We start from the raw sequence: 25,007 nt of genomic DNA, 5'->3' as shown, positions 1-25,007 counted from the left end.
ATAATGGGAAATTAAAACTAGAAAGTGGGCATCCATTTCAGACAGTGCTTTTTCTCTGTCAGACCTAATTAAATCTTTCCAGAACTGTAAATTATGTGTGACAGATTTGATCGTTGACATTCTTTTCCTTTCCATTGACATTGATTTCTGTGAAGTTAATGGGAGACTAATAAAATGAAATTGAGTCGTTTTAGAGCGAGCAAAGAAAAATTGATTTTGAAGTGTTTAGAACAGGTTGGCTTACAACTGTAAAAGAACGAGCACTCAAACTTAGAGTTACTTCCCTACCCCAACCCCAGTCCCTTTTTGACTTTTAGAAGTATTGAACCACTTCTGTTAATTTAGAGGGAAAAGCTAGATGTCCACACGGAAAAAATATGTACCTTTGGTAAGATTATCCAATGAGAGTCAATTTTGATAGAAAAAAATCTCAATTGATTTTACATTGTCAGGTTGTTAAAGTAGAATTGTTTGATCTGAAGTTGCCAGTCACATTTCACACTTGCTGCATTGCTGTTTTATTAATCTCGGGCTAAACAGATTTTTACATGTTTTCTTTTTATTGTTTATGTATGAACTGTCCATTCAAAGGCTAAGTTTTTCTCAACAAATGAATATAAACATAAATACACAGAAAATAACAATAGAATTGAAATGAAAAAAGCAAGCCAAACCAATAGAGAATGAGATGTCATCATAAATGAGACATACATGAGAGGAGCCTAACTTTTCCCACTTTATCAATTAAGTGGATTATGTCATTTAATGATCATTTAATTTATAATTACAGGCCACAACAGATAACCACAGCTCATGTTTCCAGGTGCAAATTGACACTGTATACAACAAATTTACAGGGTATACAGCACTGGTATATATATACATAATGGTTCTATTCAGTGATCAAGACAGATTTCATTATTCTTTCTTTTTTCCTAAAATGAACAATAAGAAATTAGAACAAATTATTCTGGATTCTTTATCTATTTTCCAAAATACATTTTTTTCTATCTCCAAAACTGTGAGCTATTCTTAGAACTGAAAGTGGAACATGGAATTTAAGCGGTCAGTGGTGTGATTAAGTGTGTCACATTTATCCCATGGGCCCCCGTGTAACTGTACAACTGAACACTAAGTCCCAGGTTGTTGGGGGTTTTTTTAACCTTCAGCTATGACTAATACATACGTACTCTTTCTCTTTTTCTTTTTTTTTTAATTTGGAGAATACTGCCACAAAAACCTATTGGGGTTTCTCTGAACATTTAAGGTCAGCTCTTTTAACCCTGCCTTATGATTATAAGTTTTTGGTGAAATAGTAAGTTAGCAATAACTTTAGGGCATAACTATTGTTATTTAATAGATGACTCCTTCATTCAGGAATTACTTAGGGGCTACTTTCTATATATATGAAGATGGTTCCCAAAATTATGTTTTCTGGTCAGAAATGGTCAGTGAACAGTAAAAATAAATAATAATAATAATAATAAACAACACAACAATTGTTTTGAGTGTCTACTATGTGTCATGCTTTACACACATTACCTTATTTAATTTTCCTAACATTTTTCTTGTGATAGAAATATTGTTCTCGTTTTCTAGATCTAACTGTGCCTGGAGTTGCACATATAGAGACTAGAAAGCCCGGCGGTCATACGAAATGACCGCTGTTCTAGATATTATAAATTGTAATTAAAATGATTTGTGCAAAGGTGTCTGCTAATTCAAACTGAATTACCCAGGGCAGGCGCAAGGACGCCCCTTTGCTTACTGCCCCACGGGATTTCCCCCTTCTACTTGCTTAATTGCTTAAAGTAGAGTGCAATGAAGGAAACCACTGGCAGTACATTTCTTAAGAGCCACTGCTAGCTCAATAAATAAAGGTGATTTAAATAAAAAATGTTAATTCACATGTCAAAGATCTCTTTGTACACAACATTTCTTGTGTAGATCTTTCCATCATTTTTAAGCTCGCCTTGCAGAGGACCATCAATTATTTTTAATTTTACATCCGTTCTTTCACGAACTCTTGAACAGGCAACCTAAAGTTGACCGTGTCTAAATGCAGGCTCAGGTAAAAAAATGCCAACACGCTTAAGCGTTTGGCCCTGAGACTTATTGATGGTCATAGCAAAGGCAAGTTTTACAGGAAATTGTCTATGTCTCAATTGAAACTGCAACCCTGTTTGAGATGGAGCCAAATCAATTCTTGGAATGACATGTATTTCACCTTTAGAGGAGCCAGTCAAAGACTTAGCTATTATGACATTATTTTTCAATTGGAGAACCTCTAGTCTTGTACCATTGCAAAGACCCCTTCTGGTGTTAAGATTTCTTAACAGCATAATAATTGCTCCAATCTTTAACCTCAATTTGTGAGGTGGCATGCCAGAAGGTGGGACTATTTGAATGCCGTGGCAACTTCACCCCATTGGCTAGTACAGTTACGCAAGCAACCAATAAGCTATCGGCGACAAACAGACACTTAAGCCGCATATAATAAAGAAGTTGAACGCCAATTAATGAAACTCTAAAGCCTATAACGTTCTTTTCATGAGGACTCTGGTGAAGTGGGAACCCACAGCCTTTCTGAGGAAGTGGCCATATTTTGTTCCTCAAGAAACATGGTATTTATTTAGTAGAGAAGACAAAATTTGAGTGAGGTTCTCCCTATCAAGGCTATAGGAATTCCTGGGAATTAATAAGGTCTTACTGGGCAGCACCAGTTTTTTTTGTTAGTTTCAAAAAGAGGTGAGAATAAATTGAAGTCAGTTCCATTTAAGCTAGTTATGGGGAGTTCGTGTACTTGACAGTTGGCTTACTAATTTGAATATTTAAATTTTTAGCTGACCTCATAGCCACATATATTTTTCATATACCAGCAGATTCCTCTTTCCCCCTCCACCACACTAGTTTCTTTGAATGACCTAGTTTGTATCATTTTAGGTCAGTGCGCCATACCTCTGCCAGTAGTTGAGTTGAAGCCAATTTTGAGGCAGGAGAAATGTCTATAGTGAGTAGCACATCCATTCATGATTTGCCTGTAGAAAAGTTTGTTTAAATATTTTGTGGCCAAGTCAGACTGCTTTTGTCCACCAGGGTGCATAGAACTTGTATACATGCATGGTAGTAACACAATCTACAGTTAACTAAAGTTCTTGTTTCTCAAATTGCCTTTATTCAATGTCATGGGAGTACAAATCCTACATAGAGATCATATCTGTTTTGCTCACTATTGTACTTGGGGCACATTGTGGGTATTTAATGATGAATGAATGAATAAATGAATATTTTGACCAAAAATACACCTTGAAAATCTACTCCCATGTATTTATACTGCAAAACTTAGCTCCATAATAAAATTAACTTCTAATGGCAGCCTCCCTTCATTTGACATTTAAACTAAAGGATGGCCTGACCAGGCAGTGGCGCAGTGGATAGAACATCAGACTGGAATGTGGAGGACCCAGGGTTGAAACCCCAAGGTCGCCAGCTTGAGCACAGCTCATCTGGTTTGAGCAAGGCTCACCAGCTTGAGCCCAAGGTCACTGGCTCCATCAAGGGGTCACTCGGTCTGCTGTAGCAGTGAACAACTAAGGAACCGCAACAAAGAATTGATGTTTCTCATCTCTCTCCCTTCCTGTCTGTCTGTCCCTCTCTTCTACTCTCCCTGTCTCTGCCAATAAATAAATAAATAAATAAATAAATAAATAAACTAAAGGATGGGCATATCTGGACAGAAGCATGGAATAGAGTTATTCTGCTCTCTTTCCTCCAGCCTCTTTCTTTTTTTTTTTTTTTTTTTTACAGAGACAGAGAGAGAGAGAGGGACAGTCAGGGACAGACAGAGAGGAACAGAGAGATGAGAAGCATCAACCATCAGTTTTTCGTTGTGCATTGCAACACCTTAATTGTTCATTGATTGCCTTCTCATATGTGCCTTGACCGCAGGCTTTCAGCAGACCAAGTAACCCCTTGCTCGAGCCAGCGACCTTGAGCTCAAGCTGGTGAGCTTTTGCTCAAACCAGATGAGCCCTCACTCCACCGACTGGTCAGGCTCCTCCAGCCTCTTAAATCGGCTTACTTTGTACCTTTCAGGCAGAACCCTGATACCTATAAATATCTTCTTCCCTACTTAGCAACCCTGGTAATCCTGTGATCCCCTGTCTTCAGTAGTTGGGTTAACATGATGCTGTATTGTATTTGCATTTGTCTCATCTAGACCATGCTTGAGATATCATGTATCATTTTGCTAGAAGAAAATATTAGCTGAACTTTACATGTCTCTGTAATTTTGCTTAAAGGTAAAGCATGTGAAGTCATTGTTCCTTGATGAGGAAAATTAGCCATTAGAAATGTAGAAGTCTTGTTTTTTTCATACCATTAGGTTAATGAAGTTTAGTCTTAGTTAGAATGGTTTGTCATGTGTACTTTGCTTCTCTCCTTTGAAAATGAATAGAAATGAGTTTTCTTTTAATTATTCAATTACAAATACTATAGAATAAGTGTGTGTAAAAGGTCTCAGCCTGCACAATGCAGTATTTTTTTACATTTTTCAAAAAAAAGAGACAAACGCCTGACCTATGGTGGCATAGTGGGTAAAACATCAACCTGAAATGCTGAGGTTGCTGGTTTGAAGTCCTGGGCTTGCCCAGTCAAGGCACATATAAAAAGCAACTACTATGAGGTGATGCTTCCTGTTCCTCCCTGGCTTCTCTCTCTCCCTCTCCCCCCCCCTAAAATCAATAAATAAAATCTAAAAAAAAAATCTTTTTTAAAGAGACACATGAGGAAAAACCTAAAACATTCATTTTGAACCTTGAAAATATTTGAGAGAAAACATCTCCTTTCACAATTTCTACACTAGTAGATAATGCATAGGAAGACCTGTACCTGTACTGTTGTTTAATGTACTAAGGGGATAAACTCCAGTAGTTTTAGAATTTTATTGAAAAGGTAATGGGGATATCTAATCAGGAACTCAGAAGTAGTACAAGGTGTTTTCCCTGTTCTTAGCCTTTTTATATCACCAGTCCCCTGGGGATCTCAGAATTCTAATTTTAACTGTTCTGAAAGGTGGTATTATAAATGAGTGATTGCAATGTAGCTAAGAGAAGCCAGGGAGACTTCTCATAAATACAGTTTCAAAAGGGAATGGTGTTAAAGTATTCAAGCCAGAAAAGATGAAAATGAAAGAAATGTCATGCCTTTCAAAATAAAAAAGACCTGCCTATCTTTCTCGGTGTTTATTGGTTTCAGATCTATTCAGCCTTTCTCAAATCATTTTTTTCCTTCTTTTTTTTTTCTTTTTTTGTATTTTTCTGAAGTTGGAAACCGGGAGGCAGTCAGACAGACTCCCGCATGCGCCCAACTGGGATCCACCCGGCATGCCCACCAGGTGGCGATGCTCTGCCCATCTGGGGTCTGGGGTGTCGCTCTGTTGCAACCAGAGCCATTCTAGTGCCTGAGGCAGAGGCTACAGAGCCATCCTCAGCGCCCGGGCCAACTTTGCTCCAATGGAGCCTTGGCTGCAAGAGAGGAAGAGAGAGACAGAGAGGAAGGAGAAGGGGAGGGGTGGAGAAGCAGATGGGCGCTTCTCTGTGTGCCCTGGCCGAGAATCGAACCCGGGACTCCTGCACGCCAGGCCGATGCTCTACCACTAAGCCAACTGGCCAGGGCCTCTTTCTCAAATCTTTTGGTATGGAATTTGTCTTTTTGTCTTTAATCAAACCTTCCATTTTACATTTTATTGCCGGAAACATTTGAGGCATAGAGAGGTTAAAGTGATCCTTAGCAACATACTGCAAATACGGTACTAGAAGTGGGAAACAGAGTTTCTGGAGAGAAAGGCATTCTTAATAATTATACATATTTGCATATCATTATCCAAAGACTCGGTTGTTGAGAATTATTTTACAGAATTAGTTGATCTTAGTGAACAGACTGGTTGGAATTATTGCCTGGCGCAATGCAGATAAAAAATACAACCATTTTATATAATTCTAAGACTCAGTTTGAAGGAATTTCTGCTTGAGCTGGGGGATTATATGCCCTTTAAACTCTGGGATTCTTTGATTCTTGTTGTAACCATGCCTCATTGGAACAAGATTATCAGTTGCAGGACAAAACAAGTGACTATCTTCTAAGACTTTTCTTAATGTTCTTAGATAAAAAGCAACATGGTTTATTTTCACCCATAAAAATGAATAATAATAGCCTGACCAGGCGGTAGCGCAGTGGATAGAGCATCGGACTGGCATACAGAGGACCCAGGTTCAAAACCCCGAGCTCACCAGCTTGAGTCAGGGTTGCTGGCTTGAGCATGAGATCATAGACATGACCCCATGGTTGGCTGGCTTGAGCCCAAAGGTTGCTGCCTTGAAGCCCAAGGTTGCTGGCTTGAGCAAGGGGTCACTCGGTCTGCTGTAGCCCCCCAGTCAAGGCCTATATGAAAAAGCAGTCAATGAACAACTAAGGTGCTACAATGAAGGATTGATGCTTCTCATCTCTCCCTTCCTGTCTATCTGTCCCTATCTGTCCTTCTCTCTGACTCTGTCAAAAAAAAAATTAATAATACTAAAAAGAAGAAACAAATACTAGGTAGGTAACTAGTCAAAAATACTGTGGTTAAATTTTGTTTTTTTTTGTTTGTTTTTTTCATAAATGGCTTTTTTTTTTTTAAAGAGAGAAAGAGAGTTAGACCAGGACAGAGGCAGGAAGGGAGAGAGATGAGAAGTATCAACTTATAGTTGTGGTACCTTAATTGTTCATTAATTGCTTTCTCATATGTGCTTTGACCACCAGTGAGTGACCCCTTGCTGCCTTTAAGCCAGTGACCTTTGGGCTCAAGCCAGTGACCATGGGGTCATGTCTATAATTCCATGCTCAAGCCAGCGACCTGCACTCAAGCTAGGGAGCTCACACTGAAGCCTGATGAGCCCACGCTCAAGCCAGCACCCTCGAGGTCTCGAACCTGAGCCTCTGTGTCTGAGTCCGATGCTCTATCCACTGTGCCACCACCTGGTCAGGCCTGAAATAAAATCTTAAACAGAGAGCCCAGATACAATTTTATACAACATTTTTGCATTTTTTTAAAAAAAATTATTGATTGATTAATTTTAGAAAGAGAGGAAGGAGAGAGAGAAAAACATAAATTTGTTGTTCCACTTATTCATTCATTCATTGGTTGATTCTTGTATGTGTCGTGACTGGCGATTGAACCCACAACCTTGGTATATTGGGGCAACACTAACCAACTGAGCTATACCCGGCCTGGGCTGTATTTTTTTTGTATAGCACCTTTGCAAGTTTTTGTTTGTTTGTTTTGTGACAGAGACAGAGAGAAGGACAGATAGGGACAGGCGACAGGAAGGGAGAGAGATGAGAAGCATCAATTCTTTGTTGAGGCACCTTGACCATGGGGCTACAGCAGACTGAGTAACCCCTTGCTCAAGCCAGCGACCTTGGGCTCAAGCTGGTGAGCCTTGCTCAAACCAGATGAGTCCTCAAGCTGACGACCTCGGGGTTTCAAACTGGGTCCTTCGCATCCCAGTCTGATGCTCTATCCACTGCTCCACCACCTGTCAGGCTGCATAGCAACTTTAAATCTTGTGTTAACTTGGGTGGATAATTCTATTTAGTTTAACAACTATTATCTAGTATCTATCTAACAAGTGCCAGGCATGTGTAAAACAAGTTATATAGTCCTTACCCACAAGAAATTTCACTCTAGTCAAGAAAAATACAAAAGTCAGTTACCTATAGCCTGATATGATGAATGCAATACTCTAAGTTTCTATAAAGGGCTTTAGGAACACCAGCTGGATAGTAGTTCATACTTCTGGGAGTTTGGTGTGACTGCTAAGCTGGATTAATAGGAGCAGGAATAGCCATGCTCTTTATTAAGTTGCTGAATTTACTAACCTACTTCTGCCAAAACTTAGAAGGGGGAAGCAAATGAAATAAATGACATTAAAGTGGAAAATAATAATTAAGCGCTCCATTACCAATAACTTTTTTCAAGGAGGAGAAGATAGTCTTTTTGTTTTTGTTTTAGTGAGAGAGAGAGGAACAGAGAAAGAGAGAGAGAAAGAAAGGAAGGGAGATGAGAAGCATCAACCTTGACTTGGGGGGGCTCCAGCCGAGCCAGTGACCCCTTGCTCAAGCCAGCGACCTTGGGCTTCAAGCCAGTGACCTCTGGGCCAAGCCAGCGACCTTGGACTTCAATCCAGTGACCTTCGGGCTCAAGCCAGCAACCATGGCATTATGTCAATGATCCCACGCTCAAGCCAGTGACCTCACACTCAAGCTGATGAGCCTGCGCTCAAGCCAGTGACCGTGGGATTTCAAACCCGGACCTCAGTTGTCCCAGGTGGACACTCTAGCCACAGCACCACTACTGGTCAGGCTTTTTAAATATATTTTTAAGATCTTATTTATTGATTTTAGAGAGCTGGGGAGAGAGAGGAGGAGTGGGAAGCTCAACTTGTATTAGTTGCTTTTCATATGTTCCTTGATCAGGCAAGCCTGGGGTTTTGAACCAGCTACCTCAGCACTTTAACCACTGTACCACCACAGGTAAGGCTAAGGAGAAGAAGATATTCTGATGTTCAATAATATCAAAAGTAATCTTTCTTATGGTTGTTTAAGGGCTTACTCTCAATTTTGCGTAAATTGAAAAGTGCACCAGACCAGGAGGTGAGACTCCTTCTCCTGGGCTTGGATAATGCTGGCAAGACTACTCTTCTGAAGCAGCTTGCGTCTGAAGACATCAGCCACATCACACCTACACAGGTGAGCATTGCCTTGGCCCCAGATGCTGTGGGACACATGGAAGGTGATAATAGCAATATGAAAGACAAAATGGGAAATAAAGTTTTGTCTTCTTCTAAAAGTCTTGTTACTGATAAAAGTCTATACTGTTTAAAAATAATCTTAAGATTTCAAAAATATATATCAAGAGATTCCATTTGCCTGACCAGGCGGTGGCGCAGTGGATGGAGCATTGGACTGGGATGCGGAAGACCCAGGTTCGAGACCCCGAGGTCGCCAGCTTGAGTGTGGGCTCATCTGGTTTGAGCAAAAGCTCACCAGCTTGGACCCAAGGTTGCTGGCTTGAGCAAGGGGTTACTCGGCCTGCTGAAGGCCCGCGGTCAAGGCACATGTGAGAAAGCAATTAATGAACAACTAAGAGTCGCAACACGCAACGAAAACCTAATGATTGATGCTTCTCATCTCTCCGTTCCTGTCTGTCTGTCCCTGTCTGTCCCTCTCTCTGACTCTCTCTCTGTCTCTGAAAAAAAAAAGAGATTCCATTCATATGAGATACTTAAAGTATTCAAATACATAGAGACAGAAAGTAGAATAATGGTTACCAGAGGCTGAAGAGAGAGGGGGGAATTAGGAGTTGTTTAATGAGCACAGAGAGTGTTGTAAGATGAAATACATTCTGTAGACGGATGATGGAGATGGTTGCACAACAGTGTATAGGTACTTAATGCCACTGTACTGTACACTTTAAAAAGGTTAAAATGGTCACTTTTATTTTATATATACCTAATAATTTTTAAATAAATAATTCAAATATATATGTATACCTATGTCAAGACACAATCCCCTCAAAACTGTGATTCCTTTTTAAAAATAGCTTTACCTTCTGATTATGAAATTAATTAATGTAGAAGATACAGAGAAAGTATAAAGGAGAAAACCAAAGAGTACTGTGAAAAAAGCCACTGTTAATATATATTTTAATGTGAAGGCCTGACCTGTGGTGGCGCAATGGATAAAGTGTCGACCTTGGAACGCTGAGCTGAGGTCGCCAGTTCGAATCCCTGAGCTTGCCCAGTCAAGGCACATACAGGAAGCAACTACTATGAATAGATGTTTCCCGCTTCTCCCCCCCTCTTTCTCACTCTCCTTCTCTTTCTCTCACCTCTCTCCAAAAATCAATAAATCTAAAATATATGTATATATCTTAGTGTGTATTTTTCAGACTTAATAAATACAAATATGTATCAATTTTTAAAACAACTATAATTACCTATCTTTTTTTTTTTTTTTTGTATTTTTTCTGAAGCTGGAAACGGGGAGAGACAGTCAGGCTCCCGCATGCGCCTGACCGGGATCCACCTGGCACGCCCACCAGGGGGCGAGGCTCTGCCCCTGGGTGGGGGGGCGTCACTCTGCCTCAACCAGAGCCACTCTAGCGCCTAGGGCAGAGGCCAAGGAGCCATCCCCAGCTCCAGGGCCATCTTTGCTCCAATGGAGCCTTGGCTGCGGGAGGGGAAGAGAGAGACAGAGAGGAAGGAGGGGGTGGGTAGAGAAGCAAATGGGCGCTTCTCCTATGTACCCTGGCCGGGAATCGAACCCGGGTCCCCCGCACGCCAGGCCGATGCTCTACCGCTGAGCCAACCGCCCAGGGCCTAATTACCTATCTTTTTAATCCAGGCTCATCAACCCTCCTCCTTCCTAAGGCTAAGCCAGCAAAACACAAAGGATAAGGCACCGGTGGTGCTTGCTGAACTGAAGTTGAAAGACAAGCCCTGATTAGAAGAACTGAGTCAGCTTCTTTAAACCTCCTTTTCTGTAGGAAATTCTGAGAAAGCTTGACCTTTGGCCAAGCCTTCACGTTTTCTAACTAGGGACAGCCGTGTTGATCCTAGTCACTTTAAAGTGTTTGAGCAGTAGAGGAGTTAGGAAACCAGGGTTATGGAGCACATTGTGTCACCGTACTGTGAGAGAGCTTGGTGTCAGGTTTGAATGGCTGTGCTGGTGTGTGGACTTCAGGACCTGTGGTCTTACCAATTCAAAATACTAAGCAGAAAAGTAATTTCGACTGTTACCAAATGAGCAGTTTTATAGCTTCTGAACAAATATAACATACAGCCTAAGGAGGAGCAAATTACAGTAGTCTAGCCTAGAAGGGCTGAAAACATATATTAGTGTATGAGAATTTCTGCCAGAAAAAGAAGGGCTAAATGTTTTGGGGTAATTTTGTTTTTTATTCCTTTTTTTTTAACGTTTATTTATTGATTTTAGCAAGAGGAGAAGAGAGCGAGAGAGACAGGAACATTCATCTGCTCCTGTATGCGCCCCAGCCAGGGATCAAACCAGCAACCTCTGCGCTCCAGGACAGTGCACTAACCAACCAAGCTATCCAGCCAGAGCTTGCTTTATTTTTGTTTGTTTGGGTTTTTTTTTTTTTTAATTTTTTGTTGATTTATTTTAGCAAAAAAAGAAGGGAGAGAGAGAGAGAGAAACATGGATCTGTTCCTGTATGTGCCCTGAGCAGGGCTTGAACCTGGCAACCTCTGCACTTTTAGACAATTTCTGTCCAGTCAAGGCCAGGGCCATTCAAGGCCAGGGCTTGGTTTTGACTCCTTTTTTTTTTTTTCTTTTCAGAGAGAGGGACAGATAGAGACAGACATACAGGAAGGGAGAGAGATGAGAAACATCAATTCTTTGTTGCGGCCCCCTAGTTGTTCATTGATTGCTTTCTCATCTGTGCCTTGACGGGGGTAGGGGGTGGGGGTGGGGCTACAGCAGACCAAGTGACCCCTTGCTCGGGCCAGCAACCTTGGGCTCAAGCTGGTGAGCCTTGCTAAAACCAGATGAGCCTGCGCTCAAGCTAGTGACCGCGGGGAACTTGTGTCTTCCACATCTTAGTCCGATGCTCCATCCATTGCGCCACCGCCTGGTCAGGCTTGTTTTTGATTCTTAATAGGCTGTATCTCTTCAGAGCACTACTAAAATAGAATTTCCATGCTGCAAACATAGAAATGAATTCAAAGTTATGGACCCAAAGTTCCAATTCTAACTTTCTGGCTTTGTTTGATGTGTTGTAGATAACTTATTTTACAGGGGGGCAAAAGGAAGTTTACAGTTGTTCATATGGAAAATAATACAATAATTAGTACATAATAATACAAGGATAAATTGTTTCACATATTCACCACAGTAAACCTATTTTTGCCCCACCCTGAATTATGTCAAGGTTTCATATTTATTCCTTTTTTTTATTTTAAGATTTTATTTATTGAGCCTGACCTGTGGTGGCACAATGGATAAAATGTCAACTTAGAACACTGAAGTCGCGGGTCCAAAGCCCGGGCTTGCTGGTCAAGGCATGTATGGGAGTGGATGCTTCCTGCTCCTCCCCTTCTCTCTCTCTCTCCCTCTCTTTTCTCTGTCTCTGTCTCTCTCTTTCTCTCTCTCTCTCTCCTCTCTCTAAAATGAATAAAATCTTTAAAAGAGAGAGAAGAGAGAGGGAGGAGAGGGAGAGGGAAGAAGAACAGGAAGCATCCACTCTCATATGTGCCTTGACTGGGCAAGCCCAGCGTTTTTTTTTGTTTTGTTTTGTTTTGTATTTTTCTGAAGCTGGAAACGGGGAGAGACAGTCAGACAGACTCCCGCATGCGCCCGACTGGGATCCACCCGGCACGCCCACCAGGGGCGAAGCTCTGCCCACCAGGGGGCGATGCTCTGCCCCTCCGGGGCGTCGCTCTACCGAGACCAGAGCCACTCTAGCGCCTGGGGCTGAGGCCAAGGAGCCATCCCCAGCGCCCGGGCCATCTTTGCTCCAATGGAGGGGAAGAGAGAGACAGAGAGGAAGGGGGGGGTGGAGAAGCAAATCAGCGCTTCTCCTATGTGCCCTGGCTGGGAATTGAACCCAGGTCCCCCGCACGCCAGGCCGACGCTCTACCGCTGAGCCAACTGGCCAGGGCCAAGCCCAGCGTTTTAAATCAGCGACTTCAGCATTCCAGGGTGATGCTTTAGCCACTGCACCACCACAGGTCAGGTCATATTTATTCTTTTAAAGCAAAATTTGATTGTGTTTTTATATTATAAAAAGTAATAGATACTCATTATGGTAAATTTAGAAAGCATAAATAAGTAAAATTGAGAAACTAGAAATCACCTATAATGTTCATTCACACATAACCACTCTTAACATTTAGTGATATTCAGAAAAAAACAAGAACTGCAGGATTCCATACATTGGTGGGACATAAAAGCGAGACTAAGAGACATGGACAGGAGTGTGGTGGTTACGGGGGGTGGGGGGAGGGAGTGAGGGAGAGGGGGAGGGGTACAAAGAAAACTGGATAGAGGGTGATGGAGGACGATCTCTCTTTGGGTGATGGGTATGCAACAGAACTAAATGACAAGATAACCTGGAAATGTTTTCTTTGAATATATGTACGCTGATTTATTGATGTCACCCCATTAAAATAAAAATTTATTTATTAAAAAAAAACATTTAGTGATATAGTCATTCAGTTTTATTTCTATGCATATATATGATGGGTATATTTAAAATAAAAAGGCTTATAGAGAATATGCTATTTTGTATCATCTTATTTACTTAATATGTATGTTGAACATCTTTCTATGTTGTAAGTACTAATGCAATATACATCTCTAAATGTTTATACCCACTCATTATTTCCTTAGAATAATTTCTTAGTAGATTTATTGGATCTGATGGCTTAATAGAATTTTAAGGCAGTTGATACATATAGTTGAATTTCCAGGATTTACTCTTTATTTATTCTCTGCTTCATTTTAGAAGGATTTGCTGTTATTGGACTTGACATTTAATATTGTAGTTATGTATAGAATTTTTAAGCTCACAAAAATGGTTTTGTCAATGAGTCAGAATGAAGCAGCCTTTTATAATAGGCTTAAGCCACTTCCCTTTAGAGTTCTTAAACTTCTAATTTATTCAGTGGTCGGCGTTTTAAAGAAGCTGCAATCAGCACCGTCCCAGTTATTCGCTAGCGACTGTTTATCCTCAGGGGAAACTGGGTGGCAGTGTTCATGTACCCTCGCATTGTGCCTCCTCCTTCTGCGCTAAGCAGTAGTGTTGGCAAGCTGCCAGATGCAGGAGATGTTTATAGAGGCTTCCCCAGACACACTTAATTCCAGGTATTCTGGATGAAATCACACTTCAGTAGTAGCATACTGTAGATTGGGTTTTTCAAATCCCGATTTCACTATATCATTTTTTTTTTTTTTACAGGGACAGAGAGAGAGTCAGAGAGAGGGATAGACAGGGACAGACAGACAGGAACGGAGAGAGACAAGAAGCATCAATCATTAGTTTTTCGTTGCAACACCTTAGTTGTTCATTGATTGCTTTCTCATATGTGCCTTGTGCCTTGACTGCGGGCCTTCAGCAGACCAAGCAACCCCTTGCTGGATCCAGTGACCTTGGATCCCAGCTGGTGAGCTTTTTGCTCAAGCCAGATGAGCTCGCGCTCAAGCTGGCGACCTCGGGGTCTCGAACCTGGGTCCTCTGCATCCCAGTTCAACACTCTATCCACTGCGCCACCACCTAGTCAGGCACTATATCATTTTTGCAAGAAGATTTTAAAAAATATTTACAGTTGATTTTAGAGCGAGAGGAAGGGAGAGATAGAAACATCGATTTTTTTTTTTTTTTTTTTTTTTTTTTTTTTGCCTGACCAGGTGGTGGCATAGTGGATAGAGCGTCGGACTGGGTCGCTGAGGACCCAGGTTCAAAACCCCGAGGTCACCAGCTTGAGCGCGGGCTCATCTGATTTGAGCAAGGCTCACCAGCTTGAGCCCAAGGTCACTGGCTCGAGCAAGGGGTCACTTGGTGTGCTGTAGCATCCCGGTCAAGGCACTTACGAGAAAGCAATCAGTGAACAACTAAGGTGCCGCAACAAGGAATTGATGCTTCTCATCTCTCTCCCTTCCAGTCTGTCTGTCCCTATCTGTCCCTCTCTCTGTCTCTGTCACACACACAAAAAAACCCCACAAGAAATACCAATATTTTATTCTACTTATTTAGGCATTCATTGGTTGATTCTTGTATGTGCCCTGACCAGGGATTAAACCTGCAACCTTGGCTAATAGGGACAATATTCTAACCAACTGAGCTACTTGGCCAGGGCAAGTTTCTTTTTTTTTTAATTCTTGCTCATGAAATGCCTTTTCGCCAAACCCCAAAGTTCCTGTTGATTTGTTTCTCTGAATACTAATACCCAGCTCACAATTCTTTTTTTTTTTTTTTTTTTTTTTTGTGACAGAGACAGAGAGAGTCAGAGAGAGGGACAGATAGGGACAGACAGGAAGGGAGAGAGATGAGAAGCATCAGTTCTTCACTGCGGTAATTAGTTGTACATTGATTGTTTTCTCATATGTGCCTTGACTGAGGGGCTACAGCAGAGCGAGTGACCCCTTGCTCAAGCCAACGACGTTGGCCCCAAGCCAGCGACCTTGTGGTCAAGCTGGTGAGCTATGCTCAAACGAGATGAGCCCGCACTCAAGCCGGCGACCTTGGGGTTTCAAACCTGGGTCCTCCGCGTCCCAGTTCGACTCTCTATGCACTGCACCACTGCCTGGTCAGGCTCCCAAGTCTATCTACTTCTGATTTGCTCACCTTCCTCACGGTTCCACCTTGAGTAACTGTCCTGAAAACAAATGCTTGCTTTTCAAGTTCATCAGAGATACCCATTAAGGAACAGTTTCAAATGCCTGCTTATTGGTTTGTTTGTTTGTTTGTTTTCATCTGCCTGTAATTGAAGGCTCCACTCCAGAGTTTGAACATGCTTTTCCAGCACACCCTACCTTCCTCACTGAGCACATGTCCAGTTACTAACCAACCTCCCTCGTAGTGTCCTGAGTTCAGCTCCTTTTCAGCTGCTCCTAAAGAATTCCAGATTGCAGCTTTTGCCTCTTTATTTTTTATTTATTTTTTATTTATTTATTTTTTAGAGAGGAGAGGGAGAGAGAGAGAGAGAGAGAGAGAGGAGAGACAGAGAGAGAGAAGGGGGAGGAGCTGGAAGCATCAACTCCCATATGTGCCTTGACCAGGCAAGCCCAGGGTTTCGAACCGGCGACCTCAGCATTTCCAGGTCAACGCTTTATCCACTGCACCACCACAGGTCAGGCTATTTTTTATTTTTTAATTTTATTTTTTTTTTTTAAAATATGGAACGCTTCACGAATTTGCGTGTCATCCTTGCGCAGGGGCCATGCTAATCTTCTCTGTATCGTTCCAATTTTAGTATATGTGCTGCCGAAGTGAGCACGCTTTTGCCTCTTTAAATGTAGCGTTTTTCCTGGCCAATGATGGTGCAGTGGATAAAGTGTTGACCTTGAATGCTGAGGTTGCCAGTTCAAAATTCCAGACTTGGCCTGGCCTGCGGTGGCGCAGTGGATAAAGCACCAACTTGGAATGCTGAGGTTGTCAGTTCGAACCCTGGGCTTGCCTGGTCAAGGCACATATGGGAGTTGATGCTTCCTGCTCCTCCCCCTCCCTTCTTTCTCTCGCTCTTTCTCTCTCCTCTCTAAAATAAATAAAATGGTTTTTTTTCTTTTTTAATTTTTTTTTTAATTTATTCATTTTAGAGAGGAGAGAGAGAGAGAGAGAAACAGAGAGAGAGGAGAGAGAGAGACAGGGGAGAGGAGCTGGAAGCATCAACTCCCATATGTGCCTTGACCAGGCAAGCCCAGGGTTTCGAACCGGCGACCTCAGCATTTCCAGGTCGATGCTTTGTCCACTGTGCCACCACAGGTCAGGCCTAAATAAAATCTTTAGAACAAACAAAAAAAACCCAGACTTGTCTGGTCAAGGAATATATGAGAAGCAATTACTAATATTTGATGCTTCCCACTCCTCCCTCCTTCTTGCTCTCTCTCCCCTCTCTCTAAAATCAGTTTTTAAAAAAAGAAAAAACTTTTTAAAAATGTAGCATTTGTTCTGTTCTATTGAGTCTTCAAATTCAGCCTCAGGCCCTGGCCGGTTGGCTCAGCGGTAGAGCGTCGGCCTAGCGTGCGGAAGACCCAGGTTCGATTCCCGGCCAGGGCACACAGGAGAAGCGCCCATTTGCTTCTCCACCCCTCCGCCGCACTTTCCTCTCTGTCTCTCTCTTCCCCTCCCGCAGCCAAGGCTCCATTGGAGCAAAGATGGCCTGGGCGCTGGGGATGGCTCTGTGGCCTCTGCCTCAGGCGCTAGAGTGGCTCTGGTCGCAACATGGCGACGCCCAGGATGGGCAGAGCATCGCCCCCTGGTGGGCAGAGCGTCGCCCCTGGTGGGCGTGCCGGGTGGATCCCGGTCGGGCGCATGCGGGAGTCTGTCTGACTGTCTCTCCCTGTTTCCAGCTTCAGAAAAATGAAAAAATGAAAAAAAAAAAAAAATTCAGCCTCAGTGTTTTGTTAGTTACATGTAATGTCTTACATGTAATGTCCTGTTAAATTTTTCCATCCTGAGGGCTCATCAAGGGTGTGGTCTGTGTTTTCAAAACTATTCCCATACCAAGTTGTCCTCTGCAGTTGTGTGTGTGTGTGTACTCATTACAGGAAGCACATCATGTTATCCATGACATTAATCACAGACTCCACAACCTGAATGAAGTAAGCCTGTATAAATATATCTCTTTCTTCCCTATCACAGCAAACCGTTTTCAGTGTTACTAGTGTCAGATTTGCAGAACACCTCAGAGTTAGTCAAATGTAACTTTGTCAGAATCGTGATCTCAAAGCTTAATAAAACTTGATGTGTTTACCTTCCTCTATTACAGGGTTTTAACATCAAAAGTGTACAGTCACAAGGTTTTAAACTGAATGTATGGGACATTGGTGGACAGAGAAAAATCAGACCATATTGGAGGAATTATTTTGAAAACACTGATATTCTTGTAAGTACTCCTTCTGATGCATTAATTCATAGTCTCTTCTGCTATATTAGGAAGAACACTGTAATGTTCTTTCTTGTCAATAATTCTATTGCCATAACATTAATCATTGTGGATTTAGGGTTAGCAGAAGGCTCTAGATTGTGAGGTATAGAGCCTTTATGTAGCTTGTATAAGATGTTTTGCTATCGCTCAGTAACAATGTTGTACTTAGACCCACCTTGTCAAAAAGTATCTATTAATTAACCCTAGTGATTTGAACAGCAAAAGGGAAGTAAGAAGATTGTGCCACTAATCTGTTATCTCAAGGATATCAACAAATCAAGTGTATCCCAAACTGAGCAATCAAGACAGCCAGAGTCCTGGAAACAATGATGTATAAGGAGTGATTGAAAAACCTGATGATGCCCTTCCTGGAAAAGAAAACACTTGGAACTGCCTTCAGTTGCTTTAAGAACTACCTTAGGTCAGGGAGATTAGCCTCATTGTGACTATTTCTAAAGGACAAGGAGCAGTTTGGCGAGTATTAAGTGGTAGAGTTTAACTCAGAATAACGAAGAAGTTTCCTATAATTGTAACTGTCCAGAATTAGAAGAAGCTGCCTCATGCACTGGGGATTTCCTGGTTCAGGTGGCCTTTGTTTAGGCAGAGGCTGGGGTGAGCCCCCATCTCACTGTCACATTCTCTAGGACTGCTGTTTCAGAATTCTTAGAGAGATTTCACTAGCCACAAATACGATTTCTCCAGTTCCTGCTCCTCCCCTTTCAGTTCCTGCTCCTCTCCTCCAATGATCTTGTCATTCATCCTATTTTAACTACTCACTCTTGATCATACTCTAACACAGGGGATCTCATGAACTTGGATAGAAAAAAATTGCATATTATTTTTATTAACCTCTAACTGAAACTTTGCGTTAACTTCAGTTATGACCTTAGACAATAAACTGCAATAATATCAGCCATGTTGATGTCAGTGTCATTACCGGCAGGACTCACCTTGCATCTCAAATAGCTTCAGTCTGCTGCTGCTTCCTATGCGTCTCTTGCTACTGGATCATTCCTGTCAGCATACACACATTCTGTAGTTTCTCTTGTTTAAAAACAAAAAACAGCTTGACTGGGCAGTGGCGCACTGGATAGAGCATCAGACTGGGATGCGGAAAACCCAGGTTCGAGACTCCGAGGCCTCAGCTTGAGCAAAGGCTCATCTGGTTTGAGCAAAAAGCTCACCAGCTTGAGCCCAAGCTCACTGGCTTGAGCAAGGGGTTACTCGATCTGCTGAAGGCCTGCGGTCAAGGCACGTATGAGAAAGCAATCAATGAACAATTAAGGTGTTGCAACGTGCAACGAAAAACTAATGATTGATGCTCCTCATCTCTCCATTCCTGTCTGTCCGTCCCTGTCTATCCCTCTCTGACTTTCTCTCTCTGTAAAAAAAACAACAACAACAACACAAACCACAAAAATAAACACTCTTTTTTTTTTTTTTTCATTTTTTCGAAGCTGGAACTGGGAGTCAGTCAGACAGACTCCTGCATGCACCCGGCATGCCCACCAGGGGGCGATGTTCTGCCCCTCTGGGGCGTCACTGTTGCATCCAGAGCCATTCTAGCGCCTGAGGCAGAGGCCACAGAGCCATCCCCAGCGCCCGGGCCATCTTTGCTCCAATGGAGCCTTGGCTGCGGGAGGGGAAGAGAGAGACAGAGAGGAAGGAGAGGGGGAGGGGTGGAGAAGCAGATGGGCGCTTCTCCTGTGTGCCCTGGCCAGGAGTTGAACCCGAGACTCCTGCACGCCAGGCCGACGCTCTACCGCTGAGCCAACGGGCCAGGGCCAAAAATAAACACTCTTGTCTCAACTCTTTATTCCCCTCTAGATACTGTCCTATTCCTCAGTCTCTCTTTACAACAAAACTTCCTACAAGAATCTTTTTTACTCTGTCTTCACTTCCTCTCCTCCCAGTCACGTGGAACCTTCTATTCTGACTTGCGAGGAATTCCACGTTGTTAAGTCCCGTGTTCAGTTTTCAGTGCTCAGTGCTCATCTTACTTGACCTGTCAGCACATTTAACAAAATTGGTCATGCTGTCTCTGAAGCACTGTCTTTCCCTGGCTTCAACAATACCATTCTCTGTTGGTTTTTCTCCATCTCACTGGTTACTCCCCTTGGTTTCCATTGCTATATTTTTTCTTGTCTTCTAACCTCTGTATGTTGGAGTGCCCCAGAGTTCAGGCCTGTGCTTTTCTTCTCTAAGTCACTGTTTAGGTGACTGCATCCAGTTTCAAGGTGTTAATCACCACCTACACGCTGGTGAATCCCAAAACGTTAGCTCCAACCTGGAACTCAGTCTCATATAGCCAGCTACCTGTTTGACATCGCCATTTCAGTGGCCAATAAGTCCCTTCAACCTCAACATGTCCAAAACCAAATTCCTGTCTTCTTCCACCCTGCCCAAAATGACTCCTCCAGTCTTCTCAGTTAATGATAGAGCTATTCATCCAAGAGCATGAGAGTCATTCTTGGCTCCTTTTCCTCTCATTCCCCTCCTCTGACCCATCAGTCAATCCTATCAACTCTACCTTCACAGTATTTCCAGCATCTGACTTCTTCCCACCTCCACTGTTACCGTGCCCTGATTATTGCAGCAGCATCCTATCCAGTCTCCTTACTTCCGCCCTGCCACCCTAAACGCTTCTCAACATAGTAGCTATGGTGACCCTGTTAGGACATATGCTTCCTACCTCAGAATAAAGCCAAGGTCCTCAGAGAGGCCTACAAGGCCTCCTACCTTCTGGCTTTTCCTACCTGTCTGACTCAGCTTTCCCCAGTCTAACTCGAGGCCAGCCACACTGGCCTCCTTGCTGTTCCTGGAACACTGGCCTGCTCCCACAGTGGGATCTTTGTCATAGCCACTTCCAGTGTTAGAATTCTTTTTCCTTAGATAACCTCGTGGTTATTCCCTCACCTCCTTCATGTCTTTGCTCACGTGTCACCTTACCATGAGACCTTCCTTCTCTGATTACTATATTTAAAATTGGGAGATGAGGCCCTGGCCGGTTGGCTCAGCGGTAGAGCATCGGCCCGGCGTGCAGGAGTCCCGGGTTCGATTCCCGGCCAGGGCACACAGGAGAAGCGCCCATCTGCTTCTCCACCCCTCCCCCTCTCCTTCCTCTCTGTCTCTCTCTTCCCCTCCCGCAGCGAGACTCCATTGGAGCAAAGATGGCCCGGGCGCTGGGGATGGCTCTGTGGCCTCTGCCTCAGGCGCTAGAATGGCTCTGGATGCAACAGAGCGACGCCCCAGAGGGGCAAAGCATCGCCCCCTGGTGGGCATGCCGCGTGGATCCCGGTTGGGCGCATGCAGGAGTCTGTCTGACTGCCTCCCCGTTTCCAGCTTTGGAAAAATGAAAAAAAATAAATAAATAAATAAATAAATTGGGAGGTGAGGGGGAGGGGAGTAAAGAGGGAGAAATATACAGTGACAGAAAATGATTTGACTTTGGGTGATGGCCACACAACACAGTCAATAGTTCAGATACAATAGAGATGTTCACCTGAAACCTATGTACTCTTATTGATATCACCCCATTAAATTTAATTTCTAAATAAAAAAAATTATGACTCCATCTCCCTCTCTGTCACTATGACTTTGCTCTTTTTCTTTCTCCATCAGACTTATTAGTACCTATCACCTCAGACATATTTGTATTTACTACTTTCTCCCCCACTAGACTGTAAGCTCCATGAAGAGAGAGCTTTGCTTTTTGTTTTTAAAGATTTTATTTATTGCCAGCCCTGGCCGGTTGGCTCAGCGGTAGAGCGTCGGCCTAGCGTGCGGAGGACCCGGGTTCGATTCCCGGCCAGGGCACACAGGAGAAGCGCCCATTTGCTTCTCCACCCCTCCGCCGCGCTTTCCTCTCTGTCTCTCTCTTCTCCTCCCGCAGCCAAGGCTCCATAGGAGCAAAGATGGCCCGGGCGCTGGGGATGGCTCTGTGGCCTCTGCCCCAGGCGCTAGAGTGGCTCTGGTCGCAACATGGCGACGCCCAGGATGGGCAGAGCATCGCACCCTGGTGGGCAGAGCTTCGCCCCTGGTGGGCGTGCCGGGTGGATCCCGGTCGGGCGCATGCGGGAGTCTGTCTGACTGTCTCTCCCTATTTCCAGCTTCAGAAAAATGAAAAGAAAAAAAAAAAATTTTATTTATTGCCTGACCAGGCTGTGGCGCAGTGGATAGAGCGTCAGACTGGGATGTCGACGACCCAGGTTTGAGACCCCGAGGTCGCCAGCTTGAGTGCGGGCTCATCTGGTTTGAGCAAAAAGCTCACCAGCTTGGGCCCAAGGTCACTAGCTTGAGCAAGGGGTTACTCGGTTTGCTGAAGGCCCACGGTCAAGGCACATATGAGAAAGCAATCAATGAACAACAACCCAGGGGTGTCACAACGCGCAACGAGAAACTAATGATTGATGCTTCTCATCTCTCCATTCCTGTCTGTCTGTCCTTGTCTATGCCTCTCTCTGACTCTCTGTCCCTGTAAAAAAAAAAAAAAGAAAAGTCTTTCAAATCCTTCCCGACTAGTGGTGGCACAGTAGCTAGAGTGTTGACCTGGGATGTTGAGGTCCCAGGTTTGAAACCCCAAGGTCACCAGCTTGAGCACGGGCTCATCGGCTTGAGCACAGGATTACCAGCTTGAGTACAGGGTCGCCAGCTTGAGCATGGGATCCTAGACATGATCACATGGTCACTGGCTTGAGCCCAAAGATCACTGGCTTGAAGACCAAGGTTGCTGGCTTGAGCTAGAAGTCACTGGTTTGACTAGAGGCGCCCCTACCCCAAATTTGGCACATATGAGAAGTAATCAATGAACAACTCAAGTGACGTAACTACAAGTTGATGTTTCTCATCTCTCTCCCTTCCTCTCTCTCTCTCTCTCATGCTAAAATATATACATACATATAAATATATAAAAATATACATATAAATATATATAAATAAAAATATATATAAATATATATGAAAAAGGTTGAAAATCGCTACTATAGAACTTTAAAACATAACAGAATGAACCTACTGTGTCAATATGGGTTCGTTAATTGTAACAAATGTACCACACTAATGTAAAATATTACTAGGGGAAACTGGGGGTAGGAGTGAAGGTGGGTATATGGAACTCCCTGTGATATCTCTCCAACAATTCTATAAATCAAAAACTGCTGCCTGACCCGTGGTGGTGCAGTGGATAAAGCGTCGACCTGGAAATGCTGAGGTCGCCGGTTGGAAACCCTGGGCTTGCCTGGTCAAGGCACATATGGGAGTTGATGCTTCCTGCTCCTCTCCCCTGTCTCTCTCTCTCCTCTCTCTCTGTTTCTCTCTCTCTCTCTCTCTCCCTCTCTCTCTCCTCTCTAAAATTAATTAAAAAAATAAAATTAAATTTAAAAACTGCTAAAAAATTAGAGTAAATTAATTTTTAAAAAGCTACAAATTCAAGTTAAATCATATGGTTATACCTTACACAGTGCTATTGCCAGTTATATCTCAATAAAATTTGGGAGGGCTTTCAATTCTCTTTTGCTTTTTGAGTCAAGAGGAGGGGAAAAAGCAGGTGGTTCAGAGAAATAATTCTATCTGTTCATCCCCTGGATTAAGGTATTTGGAAAGAAATACTCAAATAAGAGCAGTTTATAAGGACATAAATGACTCTCGGGCTTTATAAGGAGGTCTTGGAAACTTTCTGGTTTACAGGTCAGGATAGTTTTAAATCATAAACTCTAGCACCTTGAGGGTAGACTGCAAGGTAGTTATAATCTGACCCTGGATTTCACACTTCTCATTTGCTTGGAGTGCCCAGGAATTATCGAGTAGTCCAGCAAAAATCAGTTTGGAGCCTGACCAGGCGGTTGCGCAGTGGATAGAGCATCAGACTGGGAGGTGGAGGACCCAGGTTGAAGACCCCGAGGTCGCCAGCTTGAGCGCGGGCTCATCTGGTTTGAGCAAAAGCTCACCAGCTTGAGCCCAAGGTCGCTGGCTCGAGCAAGGGGACACTCGGTCTGCTATAGCCCCCTAGTCAAGGCACATATGAGAAATCAATCAATGAACAACTAAAGCCACAATGAAGAATTGATGTTTCTCATCTCTCTCCCTTCCTGTCTGTCTGTCCCTGTCTGACTCTCTCTGTCACCAAAATAAATAAATAAATAAATAAATAAATCAGTTTGGAGCAATCCTACAGTAACCTTTACCAGCTACATTATGCTACCAGTACCAGACAATATTTTGGATTTGGTGTCCACATTCCATTATTTTCCTGTGCCATTTGAGATTAAACAAGGCTTGGGGAGCAGCTGAGTTCCCAGAGTTAGATTTTAAGGCTTTATGACTCTTAGTCCTCTCTGCCAGTTTTGTAGCAGCTTGGAGTGGCAGTGGTTGATGGGTTACATTAGTTTGTATTTCATAGTTTTCCATTGTTGGTTGAAAAGACCTATTACAGGAGACTCCACAGCAGTACTGAGGCTAACACAATTGCCCAGTTAACTCTTTTTAATTATCTCTAGAGTGCTGTAATAAATTTTTGCTTTAGAGCAGGTGTCAGCAAACCGATCCAGCCTGCCTCCTGTTCTTCTATAACCTGTGAGCTAAGAGTGGTTTATATATTTGGGGGGGGGAGGAGAAGGGAGAGAGAGACAGAGAGAAAGAAACATCAACTTGTTGTTCCACATAGTTGTGCACCACTGATTGCCTTTCATATGTGCCCCGATTGGGGCTTAAACCAGTGATCTCAGGGCCAACCCAGCACCCTTGGGATCAAGCCAGTAACCTTGGAATGGAGCCCTGATTGGGGCTCGAACCAGCAACCTTAGGAACAAGCTGGCAACCCGGCGACCTCGGTGCTCCAGGATGATGCTCTATCCACTGCACCACTGGCCAGGGCTAGTTTATATATTTTTTAAATGGTTGGGGAAAATCAAAAGAATAAAATTTCATCACATGAAAATGAAGTGAAATTCACATTTCAGTTTCCATAAGTAGTGTTCTTTTGTAACACAGACATATCCACTTGTTTATGTACAAAGGTGGGCAAAAGTAGGTTCACAGTGCTGAGTATGTGAAGCACAGTTTATTCTTATGTTATTGTTTATTAATTATTGTATTTTTTTGTATTACAACTGGATTTTGCAGAGGTGGCTAAGAAATAAAAATCTGAGGTATGATAGAAAGGAGGGGATAAAGTGTCTTCCCTTTCTTTTAGGCCAGGAAATACAGTAACAACCTTTTGATAGATAAAAATACATCATTTTCTTCAAAGTATATTCATATTATTACTAAACTCCACTTTACATTATTATCAGTTTTGTGTTT

At 43.0% G+C, this 25,007-nt stretch overlaps 1 protein-coding gene and 1 non-coding gene across 2 annotated transcripts in view; one reads left to right on the top strand and one right to left on the bottom strand.

The window, feature by feature from the left end:
- The window catches only part of ARL3 (ADP ribosylation factor like GTPase 3), a 44,039-nt gene that overhangs the window by 1,001 nt on the left and 18,031 nt on the right, over nucleotides 1-25,007 (top strand). Inside the window, exons 2-3 of the mRNA XM_066240026.1 lie at nucleotides 8,647-8,790; nucleotides 17,550-17,666. Coding sequence (XP_066096123.1) covers nucleotides 8,647-8,790; nucleotides 17,550-17,666 — 261 coding nt within the window. The remainder of the gene's footprint in view (nucleotides 1-8,646; nucleotides 8,791-17,549; nucleotides 17,667-25,007) is intronic.
- On the bottom strand, nucleotides 15,952-16,058 carry LOC136311312 (U6 spliceosomal RNA). Its single transcript, XR_010726715.1, has one exon. It is a non-coding gene; the product is annotated as a U6 spliceosomal RNA (small nuclear RNA).

This window comes from Saccopteryx bilineata, chromosome 7 (genome assembly GCF_036850765.1).
Source record: "Saccopteryx bilineata isolate mSacBil1 chromosome 7, mSacBil1_pri_phased_curated, whole genome shotgun sequence".
In the NCBI taxonomy this organism is placed as follows: Eukaryota; Metazoa; Chordata; class Mammalia; order Chiroptera; family Emballonuridae; genus Saccopteryx; species Saccopteryx bilineata.
The sequence above is the reverse complement of the archived record's forward strand: the minus strand, read 5'-3'. Positions and strand labels throughout refer to the sequence as shown.